The 21,505-nt window shown below is 38.8% G+C and overlaps 1 protein-coding gene across 2 annotated transcripts in view; it reads left to right on the top strand.

The window, feature by feature from the left end:
* The window catches only part of epha6 (EPH receptor A6), a 479,518-nt gene that overhangs the window by 413,208 nt on the left and 44,805 nt on the right, over positions 1–21,505 (top strand). For both annotated transcript variants that reach the window (XM_018091417.2, XM_031896584.1), the window contains one exon: positions 21,122–21,183. In XM_018091417.2, coding sequence (XP_017946906.2) covers positions 21,122–21,183 — 62 coding nt within the window. The remainder of the gene's footprint in view (positions 1–21,121; positions 21,184–21,505) is intronic.

Here is a 21,505-nt window from a genome sequence, read left to right as displayed (position 1 = left end):
CATAATCACTGTCTCTTGCCTTCATAATACAAGGGGACGTGTAATAAGAAGCTAAGAAGTTTGCTAATACTAATCTCCTATTTATGGAGCATTTCATCTTTTACCGAGATACAAAGGAAGCAAAAGTCTAAAATATCAAAATAATCTTCAATTATCTTTTCCTTGTGAGGTGCACATGTTCATTTGGTTTCGTCAGCCTCAAATAATACAGTTCACAAATCAAAAGCTAAACTGCTGCTAAACACTGCAATGTCTGAAGAAGATGAAATAATAGTGATTTGTTCAAACTGGAAAAAAACTTAACTTGAACAGGTTGCAATCCCGCCAGTGATTATATAGGCTTTATCAGCATATCGCACATTGTGAGCCAGAACAATTTACAGCCGCCTTGGTTAAGCATCCAGCCTATTTCATTTGTATTAAAGGAGAAGGAAAGGTAAAAACTAAGTAAGCTGTAAATACAGCCATAAGCACTCACAGTAATGAGTCCTCTATCAAAAGAAACACAGGATTTCTTGTCTCTTTTTTTGTAAACATGATGTTCCAGTGTCTGACTTCCTCTCTCAGAAACAGCCTTAATTCCCAGGGCCAGGGTCTGTGCAGTTCTCTCTTCCCGCCCCTTTCCTCTTCCCCCCTCCTACCAGAATGCTAAGAATTCCCTCCCTTAGGAATGTGTGATCTCGGCTATAAGGGCTAGACTGCAGGAAGGAAGCCATTAAAAATGGCAGCTGCTATCTTAAGTAAACGGAGAAAGTTTCTGAAGCTGTTTACTCAGGTATGTTAATGCTTTCTGCAGAATAAATATACTATTCTAGGTGGCACTAATGTGGGGAATCTATTGGCAGTAAAATGTGAAAATGACTTTCCTTTTCCTTTAAATAACAATTTATCTACCCTTTTTTTAAAAAAAATATAAGCAAGGAATTGCATAACCATGTCCATAGGTTCCTTTATACATGTCAGGGAACTGAGGGGAACTTATGATCAGTGCTGGAATTGGGGAGGGATGTGCAGGGATGCTTTATCTCCATGTCTTTATTTTTGTGAAATAACACCCCCTTTGGAATCCCAGAACTTTTTTTTTCGCTCCTCTCCACTGCTGCATGCAAATCTAACAGAGAGGTTAAGAGATAAAAGAGCATATGGGATATATAAGAGAGGAAAAGACTGCAGGGAAAGGAGTAGAGAAGTTTTATACAGATGAAGAAGGTAGTGGCATTAGAGGGTTATATTCAACAGGAGAAAAGAAGAAATCAGAGGAAACAAGAAGACAAAATAAAGGTAGAGGACAGTATCAGACTGATGGAAATAGCAAATAGCAAATCTAATTGTGGGAGGGGATTGATTTTGTCACATCACGCTATGTGCAGCAGTAATAGCATCCCTCACTTTTTTTTGCTCCAATTGAAACACTGCTTATGATATACTTATATTAGAAAGAAGGAAATGCATAATTTCCTGCACTCACATATCTAAGGCAAAACCTATGAAGTACTATTATTTAAAGTGTACATTGTGCTTCTCTGAGTATTCCCTGGCACAAATAGCGCAGTACTTGCTCAACCCTTCTACCAGTATTCACCTGCAGCAATATTGCAGAACCTTCCCCAGTATTCATGTCAGCAGTGGTGCAGTACTTCCTCGGTCCTCCTCCCAGAATTCCCCTGCAGCAATGGTGCAATACTCCGTCAGTCCTCCTCCCAGAATTCCCCTGCAGCAATGGTGCAATACTCCTTCAGTCCTCCTCCCAGAATTCACCTGCAGCAATGGTGCAATACTCCCCCAGTCCTCCTCCCAAATCCACCTACAGAAATGATGCAATACTCCCCCAGTCCTTTCCCCCACTTTCCCCTGCAGCAATGGTGCAATACTCCCCCAGTCCTTTCCCCCACTATCCCCTGCAGCAATGGTGCAATACTCCCCCAGTCCTTTCCCCCACTATCCCCTTCAGCAATGGTGCAATACTCTCCCAGTCCTTCCCCCCACAATCCTCCTGCAGCAATGGTGCAGTAATTCTGCTTTCTATTCCAGGCAGCCTTTTTCCTTATTCTTCTATTTTATCATAAAAAAAAACCTGAGGTCTAGAAATGAATAAAAGCATTGATTTCTTTTATGGTTCCCTTTGGATACTTTCCAGCGCGAGGAATTCAATGAATGCGCAGATTCACTTTATTAGATATGAGTTATTTATGATTTTCAGGGGCCAAACCATATCTGCACTTCGTTGGTTTGGCAGTCGGAAGGTGTGATACCGTAGCTTTATTCAATCAACATGAACGCAATTTACACATAATACTGAGTAAGGGTCTGCTGGGCTGTGAGAAATAATTTATCTGGAGATCAGTTTGTAAGTCCATAAGGCTCCGTAGCAAAGAAACCTCAATTTTCTCCATGAATTAGCAGATTTCCAGGCGGCTTGGTCGTACAGCATAGAGCTCCATCAGGCTGGAAACACAACATGCAGTGGAAGACATAGACTAGAGCAAAAGGCAATGATTAGGGGATAAATGAGTGTATGCAACTGAGTTCATATATAGATTATACATTAGGTATTTCATATTTAAAAAACAACTTTCCCTGTCTGCATTTCTAAATACAAAGTGCTTTGTTTTATCGAAGACCTATCTTATATCCTATATTTATAGTTACTGTAAATATTTATAAATATATCTCAAAAAAGACCAGCAAACCAAACACCAAGTTTATTACAAAAAAATCAATTATGTATTAAAAAACACATGAATAGCCATCGTTATGTTTCGGTCCCCATCGGTACCATTCGCAAGGACCCAATGGGGACCAAAACGTAATGTTGGCTATTCATGTGTTTTTTAATACATCATTGATTTTTTTGTAATAAACTCAGTGTTGCTGGTCTTTTTTGATAGCGGAGTGCCACCCTTGTTTTGATATATATACTGTAGGAATCAGCCACTATATGAAAGGGTATTTGATTTTTTTATTTCTTCATATACAATTCATGAATATAACAAGAGAAAGTTACAGAAACAAGACAGAATCTAGTGGAGTTTAGAACGGCGGATTTACGTTTCACGCACAGGTGGTGATTATGCTAAATAATCGCCAGGACATGGGCATTGGGCACAGAGCAACTCCTAGCCACACCCCCCACCCTACTCCCCGCCCACTCACGTTCCCCATCTGCTCTCAGGATTTCTCTACAGCAATAGGGCAAGCATATCCTGTGTTCCGGGTCCCCCTGTCCCTGGGTGGAGTCTGCTTACTATATATTTATGTCACTGGGGTTTCACTTACTTTACATTTCTAAAGTCTATTGATGCTGCTTTGGGAACCCCTTCAACCCAGGCAGTAGCTTCAGGGTTCGCACAATGGCCTGACTCAATCGCCGCAGTGCAGTTGTGCACAAAGAAAAGGGCCCGCATGTGACTCTCATGACAAACACAAGAAATGATGCCAACTGGACTAAGAAAATTTCCAGTGCTATTGCGCCTGATTCGTGCTGAAGTGCAAGTGCCAAGGTTAACACATCAGCTATAGTTGCAGCTCTCCCCTGGTGAGACCCCAATAATGCCGGAATTTTTGTAAAAAATGGGTAAAAAACATGGAGATTGCAGCTATTTTACACACTGTGGCATCACTTATACAGTACAATATAATAATGTGTACAATGCAATACAATACAGTACAATATACAGTATGTGTTTTTAAGGATTTTTTTGGGGGAATATATTTATATATATATAAGCATTGTATAAACCATGGGTCCCCAACCTTTCTTATTTGTGAGCCACAGTCAAATGTAAAAAGACTTGGAGAGCAACACAAGCACCATAAAAGTTCATGGAGGAGCCAAATAAGGGCTGTGATTGGCTATTAGGCAGCCTCTTTGCACCCTATCAGCTTTATTTGGTAGGAAATCTTGTTTTTACTCAACCAAAACTTGCCCCTAAGTGTCAAGTACAGCACAGTGATAGGTATATTAGGGGTCTCTATGTTGTGTGAATTCCAAATTTTGGTTTGGAAGTCAGAGTTCCCCCTTTAAGCACCCTGTGTATGCTGGAGCAGAGTTGAACTAGGTGTTGAAGGGCCCACTGGGGCTGCTGCAGTGGCTCCCCACTACCCCCCCAGCAACCCGCCCAACCCCCTCACCCAATCGTGCGTAAATTAAATTTACCTTAATTATGTTGGCGGGAGGGAGACTGGCAGCCCAGGGGGAGTGCCCAGTGGGGATTGGGTCTGGGCTGGCCCATCGGGTTTTTTCCCGGTGCCACACCGGCCCAGTCCGACCCAGGGCTGAGGGTGCCCCAGTGCTGCAATGTTGTTCCCAGTAAAGGGTTACAGATATCAGCCGAAGGTACCTGAAGTCTCCCACGTTTTTTTTTCCACTTGAAAAATTGGCTTTACAGAGCGGCACAGATTTCGGAGTCCTTGACTTCCAATTCATAAAATCCCAGCTGAGAAAGTCAGTATTTGGTCAGCAGGGCTTTGTTACTGCGAGGAAGCAAGGGGAAGAATGCCTGCGGAATGAGACATCCTGCCTTTGTTGTCTGATTAGGGCACAGCGAAATATTAATGCTGAAGTTCAGACACGCCGGCTTATTTGCTTGGATCTCGCAATTTGACAGAATAACGATTAGAAGACTCACTGCACGGAGGGCACTGATAAGAGCTCAAGCTATTTATTTGATAGGTATCGCAAGTTGCAAGAAGCTGTGAATGTGGGAAAAAACTTTGATTAATAGAGCCGTAACCCTGTGCTCATCACATTCCTTTCCAATAGAAGCCATTACTTATCAGCTTGAAGCTATTACTGGTGCATACTCAAGACATTTACAGGCATGCCTATTCATAACATTGTCACCGCATATTGAGCTTCCATATTTACTGCCGGCGTAACCGTTACTGGATTCCTATTCCTAGAGGAGAGGCCGACGCATTCAGCCGTAACAACAGAAAGAAGTATAATTATGTTAACATTCGCTGGAGCAAAAAGGCGAGAAATAACCAGGCATTCCAATGATATTTAAGGTGTTTTGGAAAATATAATTTACTGGGAATAAGATATTACGCCATGTGGTCCTCCGGCTATTCTAGACTTCTGTATACTGGATCCCCAATGGAGCTGCATACGAGTTATATTTCTGCTACAATATCGTTATTCCCCAAGGTTGTCTTATGGCATCTAAATCTAATTACACACACTGCGTGTAAACCATTTAGCAAATGACTGCAGATGTAGCTAAATGGCATAGCCTTAGATATTACACAGGATAACTCTGGCTACATCCAAGTTTTACATGACAAGCCCATATGCATAGACAAAGGTTTAGTTGGCTCCTCTCATATTCAGGCCCTTCTGCAAAACAATCTTCGGAGGGGCCCAGTGCGCAGCTTTTCCTACCTTGAATTCACTGCCCACCCACTTCCCACCCCTCTCCAGTGTCCCCCGCTTTCCAGCCATAGTTAGGAGAGTGGTTGGGGGGTGGGGGTTTATCACCTTCCATAGCTATAGAGGAAGCAAACCCTGCGGTCCCAGACTCCCGCAACCAGGTAGTCTGCTTCTCCTATAGTTACACTGTGCTCATATTTAATCATAAACCCCAATTTTTGTGGGGTCCACAGGCATATAGCATTATTTCTCTCTATTAAGTGTATTCTATAGCTCTATACACAGTATAGGAAAGGGATTTCCCATATGCACACTGCATACAGAAACAAAACAGAGGTGGGCTCCAACCGAGACACTATCATAGTTAGAAGGAACATTAATGTTTTGGAGGCAAGAAAAGCAGGAAATATTATGGGGGGGTTAGCAGGAAGGAGGGCAGCACCCCATCCAATATGGGTGGGCTGGGTTTAAAGCAGTTAGGTCCTGGTCATGTTCTGGGCATGACTGTCACAGCTTGTAGAGGAATGCTTGCCACAGGCAGGGGGCATTTGTCCCAGTTTTATTCATAAGTTGTTGTATCCTCAGACATAGGTCAACTTACAGGATTAAAGTACCGGGGGAAATGCAATACCTGAAAGTGACGTCACATACGCCATGGATGCTTTTCAGTGGCAAAATCGCCACTGAAGCTGAAAAATTCTACCCAAATTCTATACAACTGTATCAAATTACATCACCTATGCCATTTATTATGCTGTGTACAATGAAATTTGCAGAAAAAGGGTGTAAAATACTGTGTAAAATAAATGTAGACATTCGGCATCCGAACCCTAAATTCTATGCCGTAAGTTCTGATGGAAAAAAAAAATGTGTAAAAAAATTACGCCGATTATATGCTGTTTTTTACACGGCATAATAAATCTGCCCTTTACTGTGTATGTGTGGCCGGAATTCACCGCAGGACTCCTGAACAAATAGGGGGGGTTGGCAGCTTTGCCTTGGCTTAGTGAGCATTCCTGGTAATTGTTATTATTTATTGTTGCACTGTTTATTTTTTGTTTGTTAATAAAGTTGTGTTGTGTATCCTTCTCAACTTAGATAACTTAGGTGGGGGGTGAACAGCTGGCCTGTTTGATACTGGCACAGTCAGGTTCAGTTGTGTATAATCAGAGGAGAACAAATTGTATCCTTCTAAATAACCTATAACACAACAAAGCCTGGTCAAAGTCACGCACTTGGTAGAACATTTTCTACTGTTCAGTTGTAATTTACACATTTAAAGCAGGCACAGATGTGCTTCCCAATCAAAATCTCTACATGCAAATTTCCATTGCTTAATTAGGATAACTGGATTATTAGCTCCCGTTACTGCTTCCAGTTTGACCTCTTTAGTAACAGTAAATGATTCTACTTTCAAATTTACAGTGAATATTGAACTCCAAATCTGCATCGAATTGCAGAAATAAAACCCCAGGGCTTGAATCTACTACCCCGATCCACAAATACTGTATATGCAGACACTTTCATACTCAAGCTCAAAGCTTTTTATTCCACTGGAAAAAAACAAAAGCAGTAAATAAATGAAAAACAAATAAACTCCATCCAGCCTATCATGTGTGCTGACATAGACATTTGCCTGAGAAACATTTAGTATATCTGTGTGTGTGGGCAGAGAAATTATACAGCATCAGATGACCCAATCTGGCAGTTGTATACAAGGCTAGGCCTGGAGAGGAAGGTCCTGGGACTGGAGGATTTCCCAGTAAATGAGTTCAGCAAAGCAGAGGGGATCTCCTGAGATATAGATGCCGCCAAGTCCCTTTACCATGTTGTTGCGTTATGTCTCTTCTAGTTAACACAGGGGACGCAAGGTCTATGGCGACTTCTATTGTGCTTTGCTGGGAAGTCTTTGCACTCTAGCACCATCTAGAGGCAGGATTTAACACTACAGAATTGTTGGCTTTCCTTAGCAAGTGGATCAATTTGGGGAGAACAATCAAATTACTGCACTACAATATAGCGCTGAGTGAACTTTCTTTTACTCAAAAAATTGTGTCTGAACATTATGAAATCTAAAAACTTGCTGGCTGCATCTGTATTTTCAGGGTATCTAAGAGATATAGGAAGTGAGCTAATGAGAGTAAATAAGTACTATCTTGAGCTCTGTCAAGGAGTGGTATTGTAGTTTATGGTATTAGTACTTTAAGTTCTAGGGTTTCTGATGGATATGATTAGGTGCTCAGGATCTAAACATACTTTTATTGAGGCTTTTTTTTAAATGGCACCTTCAGTTGGCAGGATCCAGATACAGGTTTAACAGCTGTCAAGACAAAATATACCCAAGCATATCCATGAATAGAGATGGAATGGATGAATGGATTCAGTTATCTTAAGTAGTTAATAAGTGCCTACACTTGACAGAGTAATAAAAGATGTTCTGTTTTTGAGATATATATATAATCCATGCATAATATACTGTATATAATATGTGTATAAAGGTACATGTCACATAACTTGTCTGTGGGAGACAGTCTGAAACTTCTAGCAGACTTAATAGGCAACTTTAGCCTGAGCTTTCTTTAAGAAAGAGCTACATTTTCTAATTGGGCCAGAGTTGTTAGTGGGTCTGTCTTTGGTCCTTTTCTTTTTAACTTATTATTATTATTATTATTATTATTATTATATATAATATTATTATTAAAGAAACAGAAAGGAGCACACCCTTCAAGCAGAGGCAAATGCCCTCGGTGCTGGTCAAAAAATTCAATAGATAGACAGAGTACCGCACACATAGGGACTTTGTGAAAAACAAAAAAGATTTATTGAAAAAGATCCGACGGTTCGAGCACCAAACTGTGCTCTTCCTCAGGGAAAAAAATAATAATAATATTATTATTATTATTATTTTTGCTGATGACACTAAATTGTGCAAAACTATAAGTTCCAGGCAGGATGCTATAGGTCTTGCTTCCAGGGAAAATGACTACTTACATGACGGCAAAAATAATGGGCTAGTGTTCCCTGTCGCTTGGCCAAACCAGAAAGTTCCTTTACACAAAAAGACTGAAACAAATGTAAATGGAAAGAAGGGAAGAGGTGTGAGGGACTTTTTAGGATTGCCTGGGGGGCAGGAAACACTGGCCTTTATCCTTGCTGACATAAAGGGTGGCCAGGAACAAAAATAATAGTAAGTACCAAACGGCAGGAATTATTTTCTCTTTTACAAAAGGATTTATAGAACCATAGTAAAAGCAGAAAACTAAGTTTTCTGCAATCTGTGATATGTCGGTGGTATATGATACATGTTTATCTACACATTTCAGTGGTTATTTTGCTGCCTAGAAGAATGCTGTAATCAAATCCCATAATTAAAGATTAAGCAATCTGCGGCATTTATAGCGTATTGTGGCAGTTGGAGGAACAAAGTCATTCATTTTATCCTCTTGTTGAACAAGGGGAAGTGTATCGTTCTTTGTGAGCAGTGAATATGCTCGTAGCAAGTGATTCTCAAAAGGCAATATTACTGAATAACTGAAAAAAAAACCTACAAATGACAGAGAAAAATGATCTGGTTCTGCGCTTTTCCTGTAAATCGTTACATATAAATTCGTGATAACACGGCTTACTTACCCGAAATCAGTGATTGAATTGTGATGGATGGGTTGGTTCTTTTGCAAGACATTAAGGAATAGGAAGCAGTAGTGTTTGCTTGCCTCTTACTACTCACTAACAGCCTGTGCCACTGGGCTCTGTGCTGGACTTCACCACATCTCTGATTATGAGGACTCCTTACCACTTGTTCTACCCCTACTGACGCAGAGGAACCCTGGTGCTACCTCTACCTTTGGAACCAGTAATAGCTTTAGGGGTTCCCTCGGTGCCCTTTGTCTGCATCTTAAGAATCGATCACACATATCACTCTCACATGGAACACCCTGACACACGTGTGTGTACATACATGCTGGCAGGGGATGGAAAATAATCAGCAATTGGTAAGGGACAAGGACTTGTACTAGGGGCAGAAAGAAATATGTTCCTCCCCACTGTTGTGCCCTAGGCACGTGGCCTCTTCTGCCTACCCCTAATTCCAGCCCTGGCTTTACTGTATGTGGGTGAACCAAAGTAATTTCCCAAGGCATCTCCTACTATATACTCCCAGTTTCATTTCCAGCCAGGTTTGTGAAGTTATTTTATATTTAGTCACAGGGTCAGTAGTGGAATTATTTTTTCTAAAGTTTTACCTCTAAGGTAGCTGAATATAGGATTCCAGGCAATCAGCAATTCCAACTCTTGATCCATTTGCACAATCCTCCAGTTTATCTCACTAATACTGGGAATCAAACTGGAATTGAAACTGCTGGAGAAAAACCCCATTCTGATCAGTAATTTCCTTTACATTTTGCTTTACCTTCTCTCCTTCCTCAGAACCTTTTTACATTAATACTCTACTGTATCTAAAGGATAACCTCTTTTTTAAATCCATTTTTTATTTCCTCCGGTCCCTTTCTTATCAACTTCTTCTTTGGTCTTAAAGGCTCTCAGCCCTTGCGCTTTTGCTAGATTAAACTAAGCATCTAAAATTCCAGTTTATGAATGTACCATTGTGTTTTTATCCAGTCATTCATGTTAAATGTTTGTCATAAAGCCATCCAGGTAACTAAAACTAAAATTGAAGTCAGTCTCTATTATACTGATATATAAAGGTTTATAGTACTTTGGTAATAAAATCCCTGTAGAGTTCATAAGTATGGCCATGTTTCCAATAAAGAGGAGAAGATAAAACTTGCATAATTTAAGTAAGTATGCAAGTATGCCTCAGGATGAAGCTAGGTGCAATGTTTGAACCCACTGGGCAAGGTAAAATATGACAACATAGGGTAACTCTAATGGCTTAATAGTAGTGGGGGGCACAACCAAAAGATTGCTGTGCGGGGAATAAAGGAGTCGGCCAGGAACGTACGGAGACACAAGGGAAGAGATGTAGTGAGGAGCAGAGGAATGGAGAGCTTTGAAGGTTAGGAGAAGGAGTTTGTAAGATATTCTTTGTTTGATAGGAAGCCATGATAGGGACTTTAGCAGGGGAAGGGCCTGAACTCTCCTGGGTGAAAGGAGGAGAATTCTAGCAGCAGTATTTAATATAGACTGTAGGGGGGAAAGATGGGAGTTAGGGAGGCCGGTTAGTAGCAGGTTACAGTAGTCAAGTCGGGATAAGATGAGAGTGCCAAGATCTCTTTCCGGATACCCAGCTGTAAACCATTTAGGGGGCATTTGAGTTGGACAGATATTGACTGCCCCAGTTATTCTTGTTATTATTGGAGGATAACTGTTAAGGCAATATGTATCCATACCCTTATAGGGAGGAAAGGGGCACTGATCAAGTATTGGACCAAACTGCACTCATGGTATTGGGAAACAACAAAAGAATGTTAGCAAGCAGGGATAATCAAAGTGAAATCACATTTCATTATATTTCTACACATATATTTTGTTTTGTGTGTTTTTTTGTGACCCTATAGAAAATGCCCTGATATAGTACTGCATTTTTATTGCACCAAAATAATAGCATTATTTTTTAACGAGTAATTGAATTTTTAAAAGAAAAGGAAAGCGATGAACTAATATTAGTTTAAATTATTTAATTTAAATTTGTATACTTGTATGGAGATACAAACTATGGAAAAAAGACTCTAATCCAGTAAACCCCAGGTTCTGGGCATTCTGGATAAAAGGCCCCATACTTGTACAGGTATAGGACCCGATATCCAAAATGCTCGGGACCTAGGGTATTCCGGATAAGGGGTCTTTCTGTATTTTGGATCTCTACACCTAAAGTCTACTAAAAAATCAGTAAAACATTAATAAACCCAATAGAATTGTTCTGCCCCCAATAAGGGGTAATTATATCTTAGTTAGGATTAAATAGATGATACTGTTTTATTATGACAGAGAAAATGGAAATCTAAAAAATCTGAATTATTTGATCTATGGGAGACAGGCTTTCCATAATGCGGAGCTTTCTGGATAACAGGTTTCTGGATAACTGATCCGATACCTGTACTTAATAAAATAAACCATTAAGCATGAGGCTGTGACCAAGACAAGAGGTCCTCTGCACTCACCCAATATCAGTATATAAAGGACATATGTAATTAAAGGCACTAAGTTTGCCCAGGAGCAGTAACAAATAGCAACCAGTTAGATGATTGCTTTTAAACAGGTGACCAGTAAATGCTTCCTGCTGATTGGTTGCTATTGGTTACTGCTCCTGGGCAAATTTGGTGCCTTTTCTTACGTAACCCCCTAGGGCATTATAATAAAAAGCACTAAGTTTGCCCAGGAGCAGTAACCCATAGCATCCAGCAGGAAGAATTTACTATTACCTCTTTAAAAGCAATAATCTTATTGGTTTCTATGCAGGGCGGAACTAGGGGTAGGCAGAAGAGGAAGCTGCCTAGAGCGGAACGATTAGGGGGCGCCAGTCAGGAGCCTCTCCTGCCTACCCCTAGTCCTCCTTCTTTGTCATTGCCCCCGCCGCTTGTCATTATTGGCTCGTTGATGAGCCAACCGACCAAATAAGCCTAAATTCACCCGATTTTGCCCAAACGTAGGAGGTTGCCAAGCGAGCGGATCTTAACATTTATGGCCACCTTTAGTGCCTTTTATTACATATGGGGGTTTGTGCATTAAGCTACTAAATATACCCTCCCCTTTATACAAAACAAGGGTTGTTTGTCCATATATTGCACCCCTAACCATACCTACTGCACACCCAGTACCCATATTTTCTGTGGATACCCCGCCCCTTGTAGAAGTCTAGCTCAAGTTAATAAATACATAGAAACCACTGATCTATGGGAATGACTTTGGGACTATGGGAAATTCTGTTTTCTTCCTATTTCTGCATTTGCCATTTATGTTTATACAATAGACAAATTTAAATAATAAGCTATTGAAATAAGCCATTCAATGTGCTTACAATGATCTATTAAAGAATGTTTTTCACAGGGTTATAAGTTGAGCAGGCTGTGTGGAGAGACTTTCCATGTGCATGTGTTTAATGCCTACAGATAAACAGTAAATTATTATACCCACAGGCAGATGCAGTCTAGCACACGGTGCACTTTTAAAATATGACATACAACATTTCTACAGCTCACTGACAGCCATTCTCTATGGAACTGTATTTTTATATAGAAGACATTAGTCAGTATAAATAATCAGTGCATATAACTGTTCCACGTTCCTGTTTCTATGCCTGCAAAATAGAAGCCATTGATTTTTTGACTAGCAAATCTATAAAATTAATATTTTACATGAGACATGTATTATTTCATTTATAGATGAATTAACCATACGCTATATATTTACATGTAATTATGAGTTATTTTATTACAGGTATGGGACCTGTTATCCAGAATGCTCGGGACCTGGGGTTTTCCATAATTTGGATCTCCATAACTTTAGCCTGCTAAAAATCATTTAAATATTAAATAAACCCAATAGGACTGTTCTGTCCCCAATAAGGGGTAATTGTATCTTAGTTGGGATCAAGTACAGGTACTGTTTTATTATTACAGAGAAAAGGGAATCATTTAACCATTAAATAAACCCAATAGGGCTGTTCTGCCCCAATAAGGATTAATTATATCTTAGTTGGGATCAAGTACAGGTACTGTTTTATTATTACAGAGAAAAGGGAATCATTTAACAATTAAATAAACCCAATAGGGCTGTTCTGCCCCCAATAAGGGGTAATTATATCTTAGTTGGGATCAAGTACAAGGTACTGTTTTATTATTACAGAGAAAAGGGAATCATTTAACCATTAAATAAACCCAATAGGACTGTTCTGCCCCCAATAAGGGTAATTATATCTTAGTTGGGATCAAGTACAGGTACTGTTTTATTATTACAGAGAAAAGGGAATCATTTAACCATTAAATAAACCCAATAGGACTGTTCTGCCCCCAATAAGGGGTAATTATATCTTAGTTGGGATCAAGTACAGGTACTGTTTTATTATTACAGAGAAAAGGGAATCATTTAACCATTAAATAAACCCAATAGGGCTGTTCTGCCCCAATAAGGGGTAATTATATCTTAGTTGGGATCAAGTACAGGTACTGTTTATTATTACAGAGAAAAGGGAATCATTTAACCATTAAATAAACCCAATAGGGCTGTTCTGCCCCCAATAAGGGGTAATTATATCTTAGTTGGGATCAAGTACAGGTACTGTTTTATTATTACAGAGAAAAGGGAATCATTTAACCATTAAATAAACCCAATAGGACTGTTCTGCCCCCAATAAGGGGTAATTATATCTTAGTTGGGATCAAGTACAAGGTACTGTTTTATTATTACAGAGAAAAGGGAATCATTTAACCATTAAATAAACTCAATAGGATTGTTTTGCCTCCAATAAGGATTAATTATATCTTAGTTGGGATCAAGTACAGGTACTGTTTTATTATTACAGAGAAAAGGGAATCATTTAACCATTAAATAAACCCAATAGGATTGTTTTGCCTCCAATAAGGATTAATTATATCTTAGTTGGGATCAAGTACAAGGTACTGTTTTATTAGTACAGAAGAAAGGAAATCCTTTTTAAAAATTATAATTATTTGCTTATAATAGAGTCTATGGGAGATGGCCTTTCCGTAATTCTGGATAAAGGGTTTCAGGATAAGGGATCCCATACCTGTACAATGCCCCTAGCTACCCTCAGACTCCATGCTATTGTGTTTCATGCAGTGTTATCCATTGACTGTGAGATGAATGCACAGCTATGATGGCAGACTTGTGCCCTAGGTCTTTTCTAGAGCTTTGATTGGCAAAATCTGTGCCCCATGGTCAGCCCGTACCATTTGTACAACCTACCTGCCTTTTCTAAATATTTGACATGTTTAGTCTGAAAGGAACAAGAACTAAAAACAGCTTTCTGAAAGGCATACACTGATTTTCCATTAGAATTGGACTTCGAATGCTAAACAATGAGAAGAAAGGATGCGATTAAGTCTGTGACTGCGTGGTGTGCTCCTAGATAGCTTTCTCAGTGGATATAGGAAAACATTTATAGAGTTCTGTATGCAGGAAAGGGCCACATTGCTCACTCAATCACCTCCAACTGTTTGTTTCAAAGCAGCCTTTCTATTTAGCCCTTGGAAGCCTAAAACCAAGCAGAACCTGCAAATAGCTCAAATATACCGCAGGGACTAAACTACGAGAAAATGCATCTTGTAACATTTATTTGTGAAGGGATTTTGTAAGCAGGAAAAGGAGAAGAAAAAAGAAAATGTACGGGGCGAGATTCTTTAATTCACATATGTGCCACCTGCAACCTTATGGCGACCACATTTTATTCATTGCTGCAATATTTTAGAAGTGGGATGGACAGTTCAAGGAAATGAAGATTTGTTACCCCCCCCCCCAAAAAAAAATATGATCAGTGAACAGCCACTGTTTAAATAGTACGGGTGTAGCATCCCCTGAATCACCCAGGATTCCTTCTCCTCCTCTAACCAACTCTGCCCCCTCCCCAGAGCGCCCCTAAATTAATCTTACCTGGGGGAGAGAGAATGGCGGATCGGTGGAGCACCCTGGGGGGATCGGGTCTGGGCCACTGGGTTTTTTCCCATTGCCCTGGCAGCCCAGTCCAACACTGGGTGTCAGAATGTCCTATATACAAGTATCGGACCCCTTATCCGGAAACCCATTATCCAGAAAGTTCAGAATTACAGAAAAGCCATCTCCCATAGACTCCATTTTAATCAAATAATTCACATTTTTAAAAATGATTTCTTTTTCTCTGTAATAATAAAACAGTACCTGTACTTGATCCCAAGTAAGATATAATTAATCCTTATTGGAGCCAAAACAATCCATTGGGTTTAATTACTGTTTAAATAATTCTATTAGCAAACTTAAGGTAGGAGATCCGAATTACGGAAAGACTCCTTATCTGGAAAACCCCAGGTCCCGAGCATTCTGGATAATGGGTCCTATACCTGTATATTGATAATGAGTGCAGAGGACCTTTTGCACCCCCGCCTAATGGTATAAGATTTAGTGGTAAGTACAACTCCCCCTTTTTTGCTATACTAAAGTGCAATTTCAAGCACAATGTTTTTCTCCACAATTCCAGCACATTGCAGTCACAAGGGGGCGATGAGCTTGGCGCAACTGCTCTGCACCTACCGCACCTTTGGTCACCATACCTTATGTTTACTAAAAAAGAATTTAAAAATGAATTAAACCAATAGGATTGTTTTGCCTCCAATAAGGATTAATTATATCTTAGTTGGGATCAAGTACAGGTACTGTTTTATTATTACAGAGAAAAGGGAATCATTTAACCATTAAATAAACCCAATAGGGCTGTTCTGCCCCCAATAAGGGGTAATTATATCTTAGTTGGGATCAAGTACAGGTATTGTTTTATTATTACAGAGAAAAGGGAATCATTTAACCATTAAATAAACCCAATAGGGCTGTTCTGCCCCAATAAGGGGTAATTATATCTTAGTTGGGATCAAGTACAGGTACTGTTTTATTATTACAGAGAAAAAGGAAATCATTTAACCATTAAATAAACCCAATAGGGCTGTTCTGCCCCCAATAAGGGGTAATTATATCTTAGTTGGGATCAAGTACAGGTACTGTTTTATTATTACAGAGAAAAGGGAATCATTTAACCATTAAATAAACCCAATAGGGCTGTTCTGCCCCCAATAAGGGGTAATTATACCTTAGTTGGGATCAAGTACAGGTACTGTTTTATTATTACAGAGAAAAGGGAATCATTTAACCATTAAATAAACCCAATAGGGCTGTTCTGCCCCCAATAAGGGGTAATTATACCTTAGTTGGGATCAAGTACAGGTACTGTTTTATTATTACACAGAAAAAAGAAAATAATTTTTACAAATTAGAATTACATGATTAGAATTGAGTCTATGGAAGATGGCCTTCTCGTCATTTGGAACTTTTCATTTGGAACGGGTTTCCAGGCTAACTGATCCTACACTTGTATATAATTTCTATTATTATATATATATATTATTCTACAGAATAGAAAGGGCAGGAAATACACATTACATCTAATTGCTTATATTCATATTCCTTAGACATGAAAACATTATTTATTATGTCAGAATTCATTTGGGGCTATTTTAATGTTGTGGCATATGCTATGCGCAAAACTGTATGGTAGTGGAAGTTGCAGAACAATATTTATTACTTTGACAATGACTGGCGGTGAAGAGGCCTCTAGGCAAAGTCTGCACATAGTCCTAATTAAGTACCATGGGTTTAACAGAAAGATATTTATTTATATGTCTGTAGGACAACTTTGTGCTTTATTAGATGACCAAATCATCAAAATTAAAGGAACACAGTCAACAAATGTTTATTGTTCATACATGAAAGAACATTCTGGAACCTAACAGTATACTTTTCTCTGTAATAATAAAACAGTACCTGTACTTGATCCCAACTAAGATATAATTACCCCTTATTGGGGGCAGAACAGTCCTATTGGGTTTATTTCATGGTTAAATGATTCCCTTTTCTCTGTAATAATAAAACAGTACCTGTACTTGATCCCAACTAAGATATAATTAATCCTTATTGGGGGCAGAACAGCCCTATTGGGTTTATTCAATGTTTAAATGATTTTTTAGTAGACTTACGAATTACGGAAAGATCCCTTATCCGGAAAACCCCAGGTCCCAAGCATTCTGGATAACAGGTCCCATACCTGTATATATATATATACTGTATATATATATATATATATATATATATATATATATATATAAATGTATCAGAACCTTAGTAGAGGCTAAGCAGGTTGAAGGAATCAGTTCAATACAAGATAATCACTTCCAAGTGTTTTATGTGTCGGAGCATACTGGGGCACCAACTAATTAAGTGGCTTACACCTTTCTACACAATTTCTATTCTGTAGAATAATATATATATATAATAATAGAAATTATATACAAGTGTAGGATCAGTTAGCCTGGAAACCCGTTCCAAATGAAAAGTTCCAAATGACGAGAAGGCCATCTTCCATAGACTCAATTCTAATCATGTAATTCTAATTTGTAAAAATTATTTTCTTTTTTCTGTGTAATAATAAAACAGTACCTGTACTTGATCCCAACTAAGATATAATTACCCCTTATTGGGGGCAGAACAGCCCTATTGGGTTTATTTCATGGTTAAATGATTCCCTTTTCTCTGTAATAATAAAACAGTACCTGTACTTGATCCCAACTAAGATATAATTACCCCTTATTGGGGGCAGAACAGTCCTATTGGGTTTATTTCATGGTTAAATGATTCCCTTTTCTCTGTAATAATAAAACAGTACCTGTACTTGATCCCAACTAAGATATAATTAATCCTTATTGGGGGCAGAACAGCCCTATTGGGTTTATTCAATGTTTAAATGATTTTTTAGAAGACTTACGAATTACGGAAAGATCCCTTATCCGGAAAACCCCAGGTCCCAAGCATTCTGGATAACAGGTCCCATACCTGTATATATATATATACTGTATATATATATATATATATATATATATATATATATATATATATATATATATATATATATATAAATGTATCAGAACCTTAGTAGAGGCTAAGCAGGTTGAAGGAATCAGTTCAATACAAGATAATCACTTCCAAGTGTTTTATGTGTCGGAGCATACTGGGGCACCAACTAATTAAGTGGCTTACACCTTTCTACACAATTTCTATTCTAGATCGATATCTGATTGTGCTCGAAGCAGAGTTGCTCTAAATGGCATCAGCTTCCATAATAGTTACAACAGAAATAAGAATTCCAACAGTTTTTAGCAATGAGAGAAACTGGCCTATTTTGCCTCACTGAAATATTCAAAAAACCACCAAAAAAATGTGGGAAATGGTGGCAAATGCATTGGAGTCCATAGTAAGGTGTCAGTGTTTTTTCTGCATTTTTTCCAGCGCAAAAAAAAAGGTTTTGTTTATGGCAGAAATTCTAATACTGGCAATAGTGAAACAAAACATGGCAAAATTCTAGGACAGATTTGCTGCAAACTCGAATTTCACAACAAAACTCTACCAGGTGTGTCTGCTGATCCCTAGTTTTTAGGCCAAACAATTACATTGTCCTTCCCTGGACAAGCAGATCCTTATAGATAGTATATGGCCAGAAAATGAAAATCTGATTATAGGAATTTATAGGGTTTTTTAACAGGGAACTCCAGATTCTGAATCAAAATTTGTTAAAGAGCCCACACAACACAGAAATTCCTAATATACCTATCACTGTAATCTGTTCCTTTAAAAAGTATGAATAAATACCATTTTTATATGCTGAAAACCAGCTGCAAAACAGCTCTTCTCTTTCTGCATCATTTGAAATCCTAGCAGGGGAGGAGGGACTAAAACATTGATGTTACAAATTGTAACAACTTCACAGCTTACAGACAGCATGCAGGAACTACATACGCACAACACACCTGCAGGGAATTGTGGGATTGGGAGGATGCAGGCTAAAGGCAGGCTGAGGACAGTCGACTACTGTCTCAAAGTAGTCAGCCAGATCAGCAGGGGAACAGGGGGCGGGGCTAAGGGAACTGTTCCAAACGATATTTTTACATTAAAAATCATGAAAAGGCTGCATATTTTTAATTGATGTAAAGCTTAAGTTGTTTAAGGTGTTTGGGTCGAGTTCCCCTTTAATATTTTAACAATAAATTATATGAACGTGTGATAAATAATCAAGCTTCAGATGTTACCTTTATTTTAGGGTTTTATTGCATAGCTTAAAAAAAGTCCCGCAATGAGCAATTTACTCCAAATCAATGAGAGGTTAATCTAGAGGCAGAGCTATCACCTGTCAAAGTGCACAGTGTGGGATTGATCCAAGAGTCCTGTAGTCATTTAGAATGGTAATTGGCAACCCATGCTTTCAACTCCAGTGATTCTAGATTACGACCAATTAGCTGAAGGTGGCAATCAGCACAAATGGTCCCGACCCACGTGGAAGGTGTTTTGTTAATTAGCTGAAATGGAATTGTTCTTATTCACTAAACTTTGGAAAAAAAGCTTCAAGGTCCTTGTAATTTGGTGACATGGAGGTCACACAGAAGTTCAAAAACCTCAGCGGTTTCAGCAGCCTATAATGTGTTTACAGTTATTGAACTATCCAACAAGCAGGTCATTATAACAGCATTAAGCTTTGGCCATAACTGAGCAGTTTGTTGATTCTGAGAACCTACAGAATCCACGTTTATCACAAAGTTCTAAATTCTATAGATAATGTTCACTCAAAATATCCTGTATTGCAAGATCTTATGACATTCTTACAGTGTTTTGTGAACATTGACGAGGGCAACCTGTCCAACTGTGCCAGTGGAATAGTGTATTAAAGGAGACTGAAAGGTAAAAACTAAGTAAGCTTTATCAGAAAGGTCTATGTAAATATAGCCATAAGCACTCACAGAGTCCTCTATCAAAAGAAACAGGATGTTTTTGTTTGTTTTCCTGTGCCAGAGACACGCAGCTCTCTCCTCTCTCCTGCTCCCCCCTCCCTCAAGAATGCTAAGAATTCCCTCCCCCCCCCTAGGAATGTTTGATCTGAGCCAATCAGCAGGAAGCTGACTCATAGTCTTACACACTGAGCATGTACACTGGTCTTGGTCTTGAAGCAGGAGCAAGGCATTATGGGAAATTTCTTTACAGATCTTCCTAGGAGGCTTCTGATCATCTGAACAGGAGAAATATGGGGAGACTTAAGGGCACTATTGAGAGAACTGAAGGTATGCCTGCAGCTTGAGATTAACTCTTTATTAGCCTTTCCTTCTTTCATCTAGTAGAATTAAGTCTAAAACAACTGGACCTTTCTGAGTTTTTTCTTGAAAACGTTTCACCACTCATCCCAGTGGCTTCTTCAGTACAGTCACAGGCCTCAAGGGTTTAAATGCCGGGGAATTCCCTACCAGTCATTTGAACGAGTACGTTGGTGCTAGTAAATTTGCTTGACCACAACTGCATCTGCAGAAAATACATCACTTTGTGGCTGAGATTTTAGCAATCTTTATAAAAAAGCATATGGCCTTCAGTGAGCTGTGATCCTACACACGGAACCCAGAGTTTATATCACAGCAGGATTGAAAGCCGTTAACATAATTAAGTGAAATAAAAAAAAGCGAATTTTCTGAAACAGGAATATATTTAGTAGCAGAAACTGTTCAGCCCTAATGAGAAGTGTTTAATAAAGAAAACCAAGATATTTTTCAAAAAGGACCATTATGGGAGGAGGATACCCTAGTATTGCAGTTAATCATTAAGTGTAAGTGGAGCATTTTCTGTTCAACATAAGTTTTAAATCAAAGGCAGATGAATTTCCAGGCTTGGCCATAATTACACCGCGATCGTGGTTTATGTTTTGATTGCTAATGCTAAACAAAGGTACTAATATTAGTCATTATATACCGTTTGTGTCTCCTCGTTTAAAGATGCAGCTTAATAAACCAATGAACCAACTGAAAATAACTCTTTCTCTTTCATTCTCTATTCCGTAACCTCCACAGGGATAATTTACTTTGCAGAGTTCCTTCCCCCGGTAGCATAAGACAGATGTAGTTCATTAAAGTAATACAGATAATCTTTCTCTAACAGCTGGAGATATATAACCAACGCATAATACACCTTTATTCTTCCTAATGAAATTCTTTGCTCTCCTTGCAGGCAGACCTGTGATGATTGTGGTTGAATACATGGAAAATGGATCCCTCGATTCATTCCTGCGGGTAAGGAGTCTTTTTCCAGTGACATTTGAACAAGAAACAATTCTAAGGCTGATTTCAAATCATTTATCACAATTTCATTTTTGAATAATGCTGTTTATGGATTGTTTTTCCTTTTTTTTGTTCTTTAAGACTTGCAGTTTTTTTTTCTCCTGGGTAACATTATTATAGCGCTATGATACTTCATAGAGTGTCTCTGGGAAATAAGAAGACTTGAACTTCATAAAATTGATTGCTCTTTCAAGAAAAAGCTGCCATTTAGGAAACGTCTTTCAATAAATGTATTGGGAATAAAAAAAGGCAGTTTCAACAGAACCACAACTTC

Source organism: Xenopus tropicalis, chromosome 2, assembly GCF_000004195.4.
Source record: "Xenopus tropicalis strain Nigerian chromosome 2, UCB_Xtro_10.0, whole genome shotgun sequence".
NCBI lineage: Eukaryota > Metazoa > Chordata > Amphibia > Anura > Pipidae > Xenopus > Xenopus tropicalis.
This window is presented reverse-complemented; position numbering and strand designations above follow the sequence as displayed.